Below are 15,000 nucleotides of genomic sequence, written 5' to 3' on the forward strand. Positions count from 1 at the left end.
CACACACACACACACACACACATTAGGATTTGAGGTAATTACATTTCCAGCTGTATAAGTAGGAAATAAATATAAACAGTGGTACTAAAGATGGCAGCTGTAGTGTAGTAGTAGTAATAGTAGTAGTAGTAGTAGTAGGAGGAGGAGGAGGAGGAGGAGGATGACGAGGAGGAGGAGGAGGATTAGGAGGAACAGCAGCAGTAGTGATGGTAATGGGAAAGGTAGTCTTGGGTAATAGTTGTAGTAGTGGTAGTAGTAGTAGTAGTAGTAGTAGTAGTAGTAGTAGTAGTAGTAGTAATGATAGTGGTAGTGATGGTGGTGGTGGTGGTAGTGTTGAGACGAGACGAGATGTGGAAGGTGTTGAAAGTTAAATTGCGTTGTATAGAGCTGAGCAGGCGCCGAGAGAGAGAGAGAGAGAGAGAGAGAGAGAGAGAGAGAGAGAGAGAGAGAGAGAGAGAGGGGATAGCGTCAGCATGTTACATTGTAGTCGGTCAGCGTTCTCTCTCTCTCTCTCTCTCTCTCTCTCTCTCTCTCTCTCTCTCTCTCTCTCTCTCTCTCTCTCTCTCTCTCTCTCTCTCTCTCTCTGCTTCATATCATTTCCCCTTCTCCCTCTCCTTCGCCATCTCCTCCATCACATCTCCCTTCCTCCTCTTCCATCTCTTATCCGGAAAGAGAGGGAGGGAGAGAAAAAAAGAAGGGTGAGATACCGTAGCAAGAAGTAGGTTACTCCTCTCCTCTTCTCCTTCTCTCCTTCTCTCCTTCTCTCTTTCTCTCTTCCCTTCCTTCATTTCCTTCTCGTCCGCTTTCATTCCTCATTTCTTTTTTGTTTTTTACAGCTTTATTTTTCTATTTTTCGCTGCTTCTCTCTCTCTCTCTCTCTCTCTCTCTCTCTCTCTCTCTCTCTCTCTCTCTCTCTCTCTCTCTCTCTCTCTCTCTCTCTCTCTCTCTCTCTCTCTCTCTCTCTCTCTCTCTCTCATAATCTTTTGATCATTCATTTCTTCATCACTCTTTCCTTTACTCTTTGCATCCTTTCTTCCTTCCTTCCTTCCTTCCTTCATCGCTTCTCTTTTTCTTTTTTTCTCTTTTTGCCTTTCGTCCTTCATTCCTCTCCTTTTCACATGCATCGTTTTTTCTCTCTTTCTCTCTCTTCTTTTTTTTTATCTTCATATTTTCTTCTTTTTTTTGTATTCTCGTCTGCTTCACTTTTCCTTCTCCCTTTTTCTTTTTTTTTTCTTTTTCGTTCCTTCGCTCTTTATTCTTCCTACCCCCTTCTTCCTCTCAACATTTTATTATATTTTATCATTACCTTCCTTTTTCCCCCTTTCTTCCTTACATAATTCTTTTTCCCCTTGTTTTCCTCCCTCCTTTTATTCGTATTCTGCTATTTCTGCATTCTTTCTTTCTTTCTTCCTTCGTTTATCATTTACTTTTCTGTTTTCCCTTTTCGTCTTCATTTTTTTGTCATTTCTGTTTATTCCTATTATCTTCTTTCTCCTTTTTCTTCCTTTTCTTCCTGTCTCTTTCTTTCCCTCTTCATTGTTCCCTTTCTGTATTTTTTCATCTCCTCTGCCTCTCCTTCCTTTGTTTTATTTTTATCACATTCTTGTCCTATTCCTCTTTCTGCAATCTATCACTTATCGTCTGCATATTTCATTCATTTCATCCACATTTATTCTTTTCTCCCTTCTCCTTCTATTCTCTCGTCTTCTCCCCTTCTCCCTCCTTCATTCTCTCTCCTCTCTCTTTCCTCTTAATACTGTACCTTTTCTCTTATCTACATCTACATCTTTCATTCCTTTCACTCACAGTTATTTATTCCTCCCTTTTTCCTTCTATTTTCTCGTCTTCCCCCTTCTCTCTCCTTTATTTCCCCTCCTACTCCCTTCCCTTTAATCTTGTACCTTTCCTCTCTTCTACATCATTCATTCCCTTCTCCTTTATCCTTCCTTTCTCCCGTCTTCCCCCTTCTCCCTCCTTTATTCTCCGTCTCTCTCTCTCTCTCCTATTCCATCCATGCCATTCCCTCACCTAATGTAATAATGCTTTTAAGATAGGCATTCTTATCCATTGTTTCAGATTACTAATGCTGATATGTAAGCTAATCTGAAAATTGTTTTACGAGTCAAGAAAGGCTGGCGGGAGGATGAGAGGAATGAAGGGAGGAGGAAGAGGAAGAGGAGGAGGAGGAGGAGGAGGAGGAGGAGGAGGAGGAGGAGGAGGAGGAGGAGGAGGAGTAGTTATTTGTACTAGAACGTTCAAATGGACAAGATAGTGAAATGTGGTATTCGTTTTCCGTAGAGTTATTTTGACACCTAAAAAGTTCCCTTAACCAAAATTTTTTCTCTCTCTCTCTCTCTCTCTCTCTCTCTCTCTCTCTCTCTCTCTCTCTCTCTCTCTCTCTCTCTCTCTCTCTCTCTCTCTCTCTCTCTCTCTCTCTCTCTCTCTCTCTCTCTCTCTCTCTCTCTCTGGTGTATATGTCTCATTTTTCTACTTATTACATTTTCTTGACAGATTGGTCACACGGGAGGATAGACTTAATTATTTAAATGCGCCCATTACGTCTCGCCAAAACGAATGGGGAGGGAAGGGGAGAGTAAGGAAGGAGGGAGGGAAGGGGGGATGGAAAGGAAGGAGGGAAGAGACGAAAGAATAAAGAAGGGGAGAAGAGATGTGGATAAAGTAAAGAGCAATGGATAAAAGAAGGAAAGAAAGGTAGATTAATAGATAGATAAATAGAAAAGTGATAGATAAATAGATATAAATACATAGATAGACAGATAGATATATAAATAGATTGGTAGACAGACAGATGATAGATAGATAGATAAATAGATAGCTAGATTGATAGATAAATAGTTATGTAGATAAATAGATAGAGAGACAGATAGATAGGTAGGTAGACAGATAGATAAGTAGATAGATAAACAGATTGATAGACAGACAGAAAGAATTATAGATAGAAAATGGAACAAAAGATGGAAGGGATAAATAAAGAAGAAAAGGAAGGGTAGATAGAAAGAGAAGGAATTTAATGTTGACTTAGAAGAAGGAAGGAACAGGGAATAAGGGAAGAAATTAATTAAACAAGACAAAATACGACGAACACGTAAATACAGAAAGACAGAGATAAGTGAAAGAATAAAGAAAGAGAGAGAAAAATATGAATGAAGCGAGATAGAAGAGAGGAAGAAGAAGAACAGTAGACAAGAGAGGGCAAAGGTGAATAGTAGATTAGGAATAGAGAGAGAGAGACACAAGGAGAGGCGTGGAGAGGGGAGAGGGGAGAGGGAGAGGGGAGAATGATGGGACGATGTGATCTAGTTATCTGGTAAAGTCTTTGGTTGATTGAGTTTGGGGTGGTAATCTCTCTCTCTCTCTCTCTCTCTCTCTCTCTCTCTCTCTCTCTCTCTCTCTCTCTCTCTCTCTCTCTCTCTCTCTCTCTCGCTCTCGCTCTCGCTATCTTTAAAATTATGTATGAAATTATAATTATCCCTTTTCTGCTCCAGCCTCCTCCTCCTCCTCCTCCTTCTCCTCCTCCTCCTCCTCCTCCTCCTCCTCCTCCTCCTCCTCCTCCTCCTCCTCCTCCTCCTCCTCCTCCTCCATACCTCTGATTTTACGAATTTTTCACACGAGGAGAAGTAGAGTGGCAGGAAGGAAGGAGAAATGAAGAGAGAGAGAGAGAGAGAGAGAGAGAGAGAGAGAGAGAGAGAGAGAGAGAGAGAGAGATGGGGGATTGGAGCGGGGATGGGAGGAAGAGGGAGGTTCGTAAAGTGGAATAAAAGAATGAAGAGAGAGAGAGAGAGAGAGAGAGAGAGAGAGAGAGAGAGAGAGAGAGAGAGAGAGAGAGAGAGAGAGAGAGAGAGAGAGGAAAATACTATACCTACTCTTCATAAAAAAAAAAAAAAAACATGGACTTCAATTATTGCTTAGTGTTGCACATCTTGCCTCTCCTTCCCTCCTTTACCTCTCTCCCTCCCTCCTTCCCTCCCTCCCCCCTCCCTCCCTCCTCTTCCTCGCCCCTTCCCTCTTTTCCCTCTTCGCTCCTTCTCTCAACACCAACTTATCTCCTTTCTTCCCTTCCTTCTCTTCCTTCCCTTCCTCTCTCTTTCTCTTCTCCCTTCCCTCCTTCCCTCTTTCTCTTCTCCCTTCCCTCCCTCCCTTCTCTCAACGCCAACTAGCCCCATTCCCTCTTTGTCTCCCCTCCCTCCCCTCCCTGTCCTTAGCCCCTCCCTTCCCTCGTTTCCATCCTCGTCCCTTCTCTCAACACCAACTAGACCCCTTCCCTCCTTTCATTCCCTCCCTTTCCTCCCATTCCTCCCTTTGAGTTTCCATAACCCAGAGAGAGAGAGAGAGAGAGAGAGAGAGAGACGAATTTCACGGAATCGGCCTCTTTTCTGTGCAATATTTGGTCAGTGTTTGTTACCATCGCCACTACCGCCACCACCATCACTACCCGCTTCGCTCTTCCACTTGAAGCCCTCTTCCAGGCATCCTTCTCCTCCTTCGTCCCTCCTACAACTCCTCCTGCGCCTCCTCCTCCTTTTCCTCCTCCTCTTCATGCCCTCCAGTCTTGTCACCTGAAGGGAACCAAGAAATACGAAACTGATTGAGAAACGCAGACACGATCGGTCACCAACACGACAACCATTGGAGGAACTTAAAGCTGTTATGGCCTCAGGGTCTTTGCTCTCCCCTCCCTCCCTCCCTCCCTCCCTCCCTTCCCTTGCCCTCTGTCCCTTCCCTCACTTCCCCTCCCGTCCCTGCAGCTCCTCTAGTCCTGCCCTGCACTGTCCTCTCTCTCTCTCTCTCTCTCTCTCTCTCTCTCTCTCTCTCTCTCTCTCTCTCTCTCTCTCTCTCTCTCTCTCTCTCTCTCTCTCTCTCTCTCTCTCTCTCTCTCTCTCTCTCTCTCTCTCTCTCTCTCTCTCTCTCTCTCTCTCTCTCTCTCTCTCTCTCTCTCTCTCTCTGATTGCCTTCCGCAGATTTATCCCTTTTTGTCTATCCTCTTTTTCCTCTCACTTGCTTTCTTCTTTTTCTTCTTTTTTTCTTCTTCTTTTTCTTTTTTTTCTTCTTCTTCTTCTTCTTCTTCTTCTTCTTCTTCTTCTTCTTTCGATTTACTCCTCGCTTTATGCTTTCTATTCCTTTCCTTCTTTTCTTCCTTCCTTCTTTCCTTCCTTCTTTCCTTCCTTCCTTCCTTCCTTCCTTCCTTCCTTCCTTCCTTCCTTCTTTCCTTCCTTTCTTCCTTCCTTCTCTTCCATCATCCAATCTTTTTATTAACGTTTTGCTCCTCAACCATCAACACTCCTCTCAACTTTTTGCTCTCTCTCTCTCTCTCTCTCTCTCTCTCTCTCTCTCTCTCTCTCTCTCTCTCTCTCTCTCTCTCTCTCTCTCTCTCTCTCTCTCTCTCTCTCTCTCGCTCAATAACAGTCTTAAATCTCACTTTAGTGTACATTATACAGAAGCGCGCACACACACACACACACACACACACACACACACACACACACACACACACACACACACACACACACACACACACACACACACACACACACACAATGTTTTCTTGCTTCACTCAAGATTAGCAAGAGGAAAAGAGGATTGGTAGACAACACAGTCTCTCTCTCTCTCTCTCTCTCTCTCTCTCTCTCTCTCTCTCTCTCTCTCTCTCTCTCTCTCTCTCTCTCTCTCTCGCTCTCGCTCTGAAAACGGAAAAATACCTCTTTCCTACGGTCAGTGTTAAACAGAGGGAGAGAGAGAGAGAGAGAGAGAGAGAGAGAGAGAGAGAGAGAGAGAGAGAGAGAGAGAGAGAGAGAGAGAGAGTGCTCAATATTCTCTCCAAGCTGTACTTTAGGCCAATCTTAAGCCCGGATGTTACCATCACCGGGGAGCGGAAGCTTTTCTCTCTCTCTCTCTCTCTCTCTCTCTCTCTCTCTCTCTCTCTCTCTCTCTCTCTCTCTCTCTCTCTCTCTCTCTCTCTCTCTCGTCGCCATCTCGTCAGTTTTTACGATAATATAGTTTTTGTTTCTTCCTTCGTATATTTATGCTCAATTTTTTCCTACTCTCTTATTTTCTACTCGTTTTATTCCCAAATTCTTGCTATTTTCCTCTTTTATTTTATTTTTGGAAATTGTCTCGTCGTAAGTTCGTGTTCAGTTTTTCCTCGTGTTCAAATTTTACTTGTTTTATTTCTTATTCTTTTTTTTTTCCTGCGTTTTATCATTTTATTATTTCAATCTGCTCCTATCGTTTTATTTCTTATTCTTTTTTTTTTCCTGCGTTTTATCATTTTATTATTTCAATCTGCTCCTATCGTATATTCTTGTTTAGTTCCCCTTCTATTTATTCTTTACTAACTCCATATCTTATTTCCTAATTTCTTTCCATTTTTATTTTTTGCTATTCATAAATTTGCCATGTACAACTTACTATTCATTCACTGACCATTTTACTATTCCATTTTTCCTATTCACATTTCTTACTTTTCATAGTTTTTCTTTATATTTTGTTTCTCGCCCCATCAACTGTTGCTGTTCTCTGCGGCTTTGGAGTTTCGTAAGATTGATCTCTCCTGTATACGCGAAGTAACACGGATAGATATTTATTGTATTACCGGCCAAACATTCCTTCCTCGTGCCGTTGAGGAAGTGTGTGTACGTGTGTGTGTGTGTGTGTGTGTGTGTGTGTGTGTGTGTGTGAGTGGGAATTTCATGGGTGGGTGTGGGTGGTCGGGTGTGCTGGGTGTGTACGTGGGTAGATGTGTGTGTGTGTGTGTGTGTGTGTGTGTGTGTGTGTGTGTGTGTGTGTGTGTGTGTGTGTGTGTGTGTGTGTGTGTGTGTGTGTGTGTGTGTGTGTGCGTGCGTGCGTGCGTGTGCGTCTGTGTGTGTGTGTATTGAACGGCGAGCCATGTTGTATGCATGGAACCCACACCCACACTCACACACACACACACACACACACACACACACACACACACACACACACACACACACACACACACACACACACACACACACACACACACACACACACACGCGCACACACACCATCATCATCATCCCAGCACAACACACTCTCACTTGCCTCACTCACACACACACATACACACACATACACAGGTGCGGTCCCAGCAGTGTTGCCAGCCTAATGGTGTATCCCTGGGTGTTGTAGAGATGGAGACAGAACGCAAGTCACTCCTGCCACTCCCTGATACCCTTACCTGCTTTCACTCTCACTCTCTAATTACTCCTCCACTCACTCCCTCACTCAGATTAATGAAAGTCTAGTTATTTTAATACTCTTCACACTGAGATCTTTTTTTTTTTTTTTTTTGGTACTTGATTTGAAAATTAATTTGCGTTCTGTCTCCTGTATTGATAAGGTCACCCTGGCTGCTTCCTGTATCTCATCCATGTTGCTGTTGTCACTGTTATCATTAGCTGTGTTGATATTGTTGATGTTGCTATTGCTGTGGCTTCCCCTTCCCTTCCCTCCCCTCCCCTCCACTCCCCAGATTCTCCAGCTAATCCTCCTTGTACAATAGTCCCTGAAATATACGTGTTTTATGCCCCCTCTTGTCCCTCCCCTCTCCCTCCTCTCCCTCCTCCTCTCCCTCTCCTCCACTGCAGCCATTTACCCTACCATCCCATCTCCTCCAACGCAATAGACCTGATTGTTTGCTTGTTTTTTCTTTCCTCACAGCCGGATCAAATGAAAAGGACAGTTTGTCAAAAGGTTAGAAACGAGTATATATTTTTTCAGTAGACTAATATTACTAATAATACTAATACTAATGATAATGATAATGATGATAATAAAAATAGTGCATTTTTCTACTAACAAGGTATAGAACAAAGAGCAATTATTATTAGTATAGTTTTATTGGCTTTTATTTTTTTTTATTTTTGTCTACTAATGTTATTTTTTGAACTAATTGTACTAATAGAGATAAATTAATGTTACTTTATTTTTAATTAGATGTATGGTATTGCTGTGTGTCTGTACTGTACTGTCTGTCTGTCTGTCTGTCTGTCTGTCTGTCTGTCTGTTTGTTTACCTGTCTGTCTGTCTACCTACTAAAACCTTTCTAAACCTTACTATTCTATTTATTGTTTCTGATATTTATGGATACTCTCTCTCTCTCTCTCTCTCTCTCTCTCTCTCTCTCTCTCTCTCTCTCTCTCTCTCTCTCTCTCTCTCTCTCTCTCTCTCTCTCTCTCTCTCTCTCTCTCTTTAATGGCGCATACAGGGGTAAGCCAATCTCAAGTGTCAGAGGTCAGGTGTCGGGGGTCAGGGGTTACTGAGAGGTCAGAGGGTAAGAAAGAGAGAGAGAGAGAGAGAGAGAGAGAGAGAGAGAGAACTGATAATCTCGTCTTTCCTCTCTCTCTCTCTCTCTCTCTCTCTCTCTCTCTCTCTCTCTCTCTCTCTCTCTCTCTCTCTCTCTCTCTCTCTCTCTCTCTCTCTCTCGCTCTCTCTCACCCACAAGTCATTCTAACCTTGATCTCTGTCTCTCCTCATCCCATTCATCCCTACTACCTCTCCATCCTCACCCTGTGCAAACATCTCCCCCCCAGCACCTTATCTCCCCACCTTATCTCTCCATTAATTCCCTTCCTTTAGTCACGAGTCTCTTAGCATCTCATATCTCTCCTCTCCCTTTTATCTCCCCCCAAGCATCTCTCTCCATCACCTCTCACAAAGATAATGCCTCTCCTTATGCCCTCCCATCTCCCCACTCTCTCTCTCTCTCTCTCTCTCTCTCTCTCTCTCTCTCTCTCTCTCTCTCTCTCTCTCTCTCTCTCTCTCTCTCTCTCTCTCTCTCTCCCTTCCTTAGAGGCTGGTTAGTGTCCCATTAGTTAGATCACTGAATGGTAATTGCCAATGGAAACTAATTATATAACTTCTTGCATTTCCAGTGAGGATTTGGTTTAGGAGGAGGAGGAGGAGGAGGAGGAGGAGGAGGTTGTGAAGGAGGAGAGGAGAGGTAATGATGGCGCCTATATGTGTGCTTTTACCTTCCTCCTCCTCCTCCTCCTCCTCTTCTTCATCCTCTTTCTCCTCTTCTTCCTTTTCTACCTCCTCCTCCTCCTCCTCCTTAGACTTCGACTCCTACTCCCTCTCGTCTTCCTCATCTTCCTCTTCCTGCTCTTCTACCTTCTTTTTTTCCTCCTCCTCCTCCTCCTCCTCCTCCTCCTCCTCCTCCTCCTCCTCCTTCTCCTCCTCCACCATCTTTCCATATCTTTCCTTTCATAATATTCTCTCTGTTTCTTCCTTCGCTTATTTTCTCGTTATCGTCAAATTTTCTTTTTCTATATTACGTTTTTTGTTTTTGTTTTTCTCTTCATTTCTGATTCATTTTTTTCTCCTTTTTTTGTAATTTTGTGACTTTTCTCTTTTTAGTTTTCTTTTTTTCTTCTTGATTCATTTTTAGTTCTTGTGTTGTATACTCTCTCTCTCTCTCTCTCTCTCTCTCTCTCTCTCTCTCTCTCTCTCTCTCTCTCTCTCTCTCTCTCTCTCTCTCTCTCTCTCTCTCTCTCTCTCTCTCTCTCTCTCTCTCTCTCTCTCTCTCCCCTATCCTCTGTTCTCTTCTGTTGGCCCTTCTTTTATCTCCTCTCCTCTCCTCTCCTCTCCTGTTCTCTTCTCTCCTCTTCTCTCCTTTCCTGTTCTCTTCTCTCCTCTCCTCTATTAAATATTTTCTCCTTTCCTCTCCTATCCTCTCTTCTCTTCTTTTTCTCGTTTCCGCTTCCCTTTTCCCTTCTGTTATCATCCCTTCTCTTCTCTTGCCTCATCTCCTCTCCTCTCCTCTCTTCTCCTTTCTTCTCTTCTCTCTTCTTCTCTCCTTTTCTCTCCTCTCCTCTCCTACTCTATACATCAGTTTAGTCCCATCTCTCTCTCTCTCTCTCTCTCTCTCTCTCTCTCTCTCTCTCTCTCTCTCTCTCTCTCTCTCTCTCTCTCTCTCTCTCTCTCTCTCTCTCTCTCTCTCTCTCTCTCTCTCTCTCTCTCTCTCTCTCAAATTCCGTAACAAAATTTCCTTCCCTTCATCATATTAGTAAGTTAAGAGTGAAATGATACTGTCACTCCCCCCTCCTCCTCCCAAGACACCTGCGCGCCCCCCCACACTGCCCGACCCCCTCACCTACCTGCCTGTTAATCACCTTACCTGTCTCTCCTTACAGGTGGCTCTGCTAGTCTCTGTGGCTCGTCAAGCAGTCTAGTGTTAGTCTGCTTTTTATTTATATTTCAATTTTTCAGTCTTAAAGAAACAAGATTTTTTTTTTTTTTTTTGTTTCGTTTTGTTGTTTTTTTCATCTCTCTTTGGTCCCTCTTTGGTCTCTTTGTCTGTCTGTTTCTCTCTTTTGGTGTTTTGGTTCGTGTAGTTACGCTGTTTTTTCTTTGTTTAGTTTTTGTTTTGTTTGTTTGTTTGTTTGTTTGTTTTGGTGTGTTTTAGTACGTAGTGTTCTTGTGGTTGTTTGTTGTTGTTTGTTGTTGTTGTTGTGATAGTGGTGGTGGTGGTTGTAGTTTTATCAATGTTTTTTTTTTCTTGTTATGGTTCAATTTCTTGTGTTTTTTTTTCTGTTTGTATTTTTTTTTCTTGGGAATGCGGTAGTCACCCCTCGTAGTGTTATTGTTTACCCATAGAAAACGAGGTACGGTATGTGAAAGGGGCCATAAAATAATTATAATCACATTAATAATTACATTAAAAATATAAAAAGTTAACACAGTGGGCCAGAAACGAATTGAATTATGCACTTTCCATAATAATAATAATAATAATAATAATAATAATAATAATAATAATAATAATAATAATAATAATAATAATAATAATAATAATGCAAAAAATCGATTCTGGCCTATTTTTTTTTTCCATTTTTTTTCTATTTTTTCTTCTAAGACGCAGGTAAGACTAAGCTATTTAAGGATCAAAATGGCATGTTTTATATATTTAACCCTAACTTTATCTACATTGTCTCTTGCATGTTTCGATTTCTCTCTCTCTCTCTCTCTCTCTCTCTCTCTCTCTCTCTCTCTCTCTCTCTCTCTCTCTCTCTCTCTCTCTCTCTCTCTCTCTCTCTCTCTCTCTCTCTTTCAATTTAGTAACTTTTTTTCTTGATTGTATTTTTTTGTCTGTTTTATTATTATTATTATTATTATTATTATTATTATTATTATTATTATTATTATTATTATTATTATTATTGTTATTACTATTATTACTATCATTATTACTGCCAATACTATCAACATTATTCTTTACTACCACTATTATCACCACTATTACTATCACTACCAACATTTCTCTTCCACTTCTCTTCTCCTCCTTTCGTATTTTAGTTCTCCCTCTCCCTCTCCACCCTTCCTCTCTCTCTCTCTTCCCTTCTCTCTGTTTCTGTGTACTGTCTTGCTGGTGGCGTCCCTGGGGAAGCCAATCTGGGTCCCGCTGTGTTCCTGCCCCCACCGCGCCTGTCCGGGTCACGCCTCCCTTGTCTGATCCTTGCCTCTTATCTTCCTCCTCCTCCTCCTCCTCCTCCTCCTCTTTGTCTTCCTCTGTGTGTAGGTATTCTGGTCAGTCTATTAATATACGGTGTTGTAATTGCTCTCTCTCTCTCTCTCTCTCTCTCTCTCTCTCTCTCTCTCTCTCTCTCTCTCTCTCTCTCTCTCTCTCTCTCTCTCTCTCTCTCTCTCTCTCTCTCTCTCTCGCTGTCGCTCTAGTGGTGTTAATCTATTTTCCGTTCACCTTTCAGCGCGCAATATTTATCCTGTCATTTATAATTATTAATCATTTATCGATTCCTTTGTTTTAAAAATGCTGGGAGAGGAATTAAGAAAAAAAGGAGAGAGAGAGAGAGAGAGAGAGAGAGAGAGAGAGAGAGAGAGAGAGAGAGAGAGAGAGAGAGAGAGAGAGAGAAAGGAAGAAGAATATTGATCAGAACACAACCATTATTTCCTTCTTCTCCTTCCTCCTCTTCCTCATGTACCTCCTCCTCCTCCTCCTCCTCCTCCTCCTCCTCCTCCTCCTCCTCCTCCTCTTCAGGAACACAACACAAAAGAAGGAGTTACATTGTGTTAATTTTTGCTTAGCTGGCCGGTGAAGCGTTCTGAGGAGAGAGAGAGAGAGAGAGAGAGAGAGAGAGAGAGAGAGAGAGAGAGAGAGAGAGAGAGAGAGAGAACAGTATTATTCACTCATATACATTTATGCCATTCGTTCATACATACATTGAGTTGTGCGTACATACATACCTCCATACATACATGCATTTACAGAGAGAGCGAGAGAGAGAGAGAGAGAGAGAGAGAGAGAGAGAGAGAGAGAGAGAGAGAGAGAGAGAGAGAGAGAGAGACAGACAGACAGACAGAGACAGAATCGAGTCAAGACGGGTAGACTGTGGCGGATGGACGGTCAAGTAGAGAGAGAGAGAGAGAGAGAGAGAGAGAGAGAGAGAGAGAGAGAGAGAGAGAGAAAGAGATGGGTAGACAAGCAGGCAGGAAGGCAAGCAGGCAGGCAGGCAGGCAGGGAGGGTGGGAGGCAGACGGTAGAGAGAGAGAGAGAGAGAGAGAGAGAGAGAGAGAGAGAGAGAGGAATCTTAAAGGGTTGTGTTCAGGCTTCACCCCGGGGACACTTCCAAAGACTCCCGCCTCTACTCGCCTCTTCGGTGCCTCAATGCTTCGAATCTGTCTCAAGGTCACTTCTGAAGCCTCGAACACTGAGACATCTGAACCACGAGACACTGACTTGACACCCACTGGGATTTGAAGAGGGGAGATACCTGTCTGTGTGTCTGCCTGTCTGTCTGTCTGTCTGTCTGTCTTTTTCTCTCTCTCTTTGTTCATCTTTATCTGTTTTATTATTATTATTATTATTATTATTGGTATTTTCTATTTTTACAGCTATTCTCGGTTTTCTTTCTGTTTGTTTGTCCGTTTTATCTGTCATTTTCTGTCTGTTTCATCTGTTTCGTCTATCTGTCAGTTTTTTTCGTCTCATTTCCTGCTTCACTTATTTTTTTTTTTCATTTTTTTCTTTTCATTCCGTCCTTTTTTTCTCTCTGTGTCTCTGTATCTCTCTGTTTTGTTTCCTGTCTCCTGTCTGGCTTTTCTCAGTCTCTTTCTGTTCTTCCGTTTATCATTTTGCCTTCGTCTGTCTGTCTTTCTGTATCTGTTCGTTTGTTTGTACGTCTCTTTATCTGTCTATCTGCTTTTACTTCGTTCTCTCTCTCTCTCTCTCTCTCTCTCTCTCTCTCTCTCTCTCTCTCTCTCTCTCTCTCTCTCTCTCTCTCTCTCTCTCTCTCTCTCTCTCTCTCTCTGCTTATCGCAAAATTTACAAAATTTACAATCCTCAGCAGAACACACACACACACACACACACACAGAGAGAGAGAGAGAGAGAGAGAGAGAGAGAGAGAGAGAGAGAGAGAGAGAGAGAGAGAGAGAGAGAATGTAAATAGATCAGTCCACCATTGGTTCCCTTGTTATCTTCTTCGAGAGAATTAAAAAAAAATGGAAAAAAATAAAAGATGCAGTTTAAAAAGGAAGGCAGGAAAAACACAACATTTTGGAGAAGGAAGAGAGGAAAAGGAAGGAGGAGAAAGAGAGAGAGAGACGGAGAAGGGAAGAGGTAGAGGAAGTGGAGGGAAAGTGGTTTAGAGAGAGAGAGAGAGAGAGAGAGAGAGAGAGAGAGAGAGAGAGAGAGAGAGAGAGAGAGAGAGAGAGAGATGAAAAAGGAAGGAAGTGAAGGTAGAGGGGGAAGAAATGGAGGAACCTGGGAAGAGAAAGAGAGAGAAGAAAGGAAGGAATTAGAGGAGGAGGAAAGGATTAGAAGAGAGGGAAGGAGGGAAGAAGAAAATGGAGGAAAGATGGGAGTAATATAGAAAGGCGTAGATAGGAGGAAAAAAAGGAAAGGAAGAGAGAGAGAAGGAGGGAAATGGAGGTGGAGGAAATGAATGGAGAGGAGGAGCGAGAGAGAGAGAGAGAGAGAGAGAGAGAGAGAGAGAGAGAGAGAGAGAGAGAGAGAGAGAGAGAGAGAGAGAGAGAGAAAGTGGAGTAAAATGGAAGTAAGAGAAAAGAAGAGAGAGAAAGAGTAAAATGGAGAGAGTGAGAGGAAAGTGAATAATCTAGAAATGAGTAAAGAGGAAGAAGGAAATAGAGAGAGAGAGAGAGAGAGAGAGAGAGAGAGAGAGAGAGAGAGAGAGAGAGAGAGAGAGAGAGAGAGAGAGAGATGGAGAAAAAGTGGAGTAATTCTAGAAAGGGGAAAAAGTAGGGAGAATTTTCCCCTCCTCAAAAATACCGCCATCTTGGGGAAACACAGCCACCATTTACTATTTTCTTATTGAGAGAGAGAGAGAGAGAGAGAGAGAGAGAGAGAGAGAGAGAGAGAGAGAGAGAGAGAGAGAGAATGGGGGGACGTGAGTTGGTCCTTGTGTACTCTTGTGGTCTCTCTCTCTCTCTCTCTCTCTCTCTCTCTCTCTCTCTCTCTCTCTCTCTCTCTCTCTCTCTCTCTCTCTCTCTCTCTCTCTCTCTCTCTCTCTCTCTCCTTAGTCCCACACACAAACAAAACACGAAAAACAGGAAACTCAAATATAAACACATAATTTAAATCACCTTAGCTTTAATTATTACCTTTGCAAACACCTGTGACGTTTAGCTAAGCTCCCCCTTTGTCCCTAAACACGTAAAGAAAATCGACACCAACTCTCTGTCCAGGCGCCTTCCATCAGTCAGTTAGTCAGTCACATCAGTCAGCTATTGAACCGCTTGTCTCTCTCCGCATGAAAAGTAAAGTAAAATAAATAAATAAGTTATAGATGAAACGTTCCTAGCAGAAATCTTGACATAGGAAAGAGAAAGGAAGGGAAGAACAAGGAGGCAGGAAAATAGGATTGATTAAGAGTAAATCAGGTGAAGGGGAAAAAAGAGAATCAAAACATAGAGACAAATATGAAAAAACAATGAATATATAGGACGGAAGGGGAAAAATAAGAATAAAAATTAAAAGAACAAGGA

General features: G+C 42.5%; 1 protein-coding gene across 5 annotated transcripts in view; it reads left to right on the forward strand.

The window, feature by feature from the left end:
- Nucleotides 1-15,000, forward strand: part of LOC135088696 (solute carrier family 4 member 11-like) — a 204,083-nt gene that overhangs the window by 157,107 nt on the left and 31,976 nt on the right. For 4 of the 5 annotated variants that reach the window (XM_063983653.1, XM_063983652.1, XM_063983654.1 and 1 more), the window contains one exon: nt 7,699-7,731. The exons of the other annotated variant lie outside the window; for it this stretch is intronic. In XM_063983653.1, coding sequence (XP_063839723.1) covers nt 7,699-7,731 — 33 coding nt within the window. The remainder of the gene's footprint in view (nt 1-7,698; nt 7,732-15,000) is intronic. 5 annotated transcript variants of the gene reach the window in all.

Source organism: Scylla paramamosain, chromosome 31 (assembly GCF_035594125.1).
Source record: "Scylla paramamosain isolate STU-SP2022 chromosome 31, ASM3559412v1, whole genome shotgun sequence".
Taxonomy (NCBI): domain Eukaryota; kingdom Metazoa; phylum Arthropoda; class Malacostraca; order Decapoda; family Portunidae; genus Scylla; species Scylla paramamosain.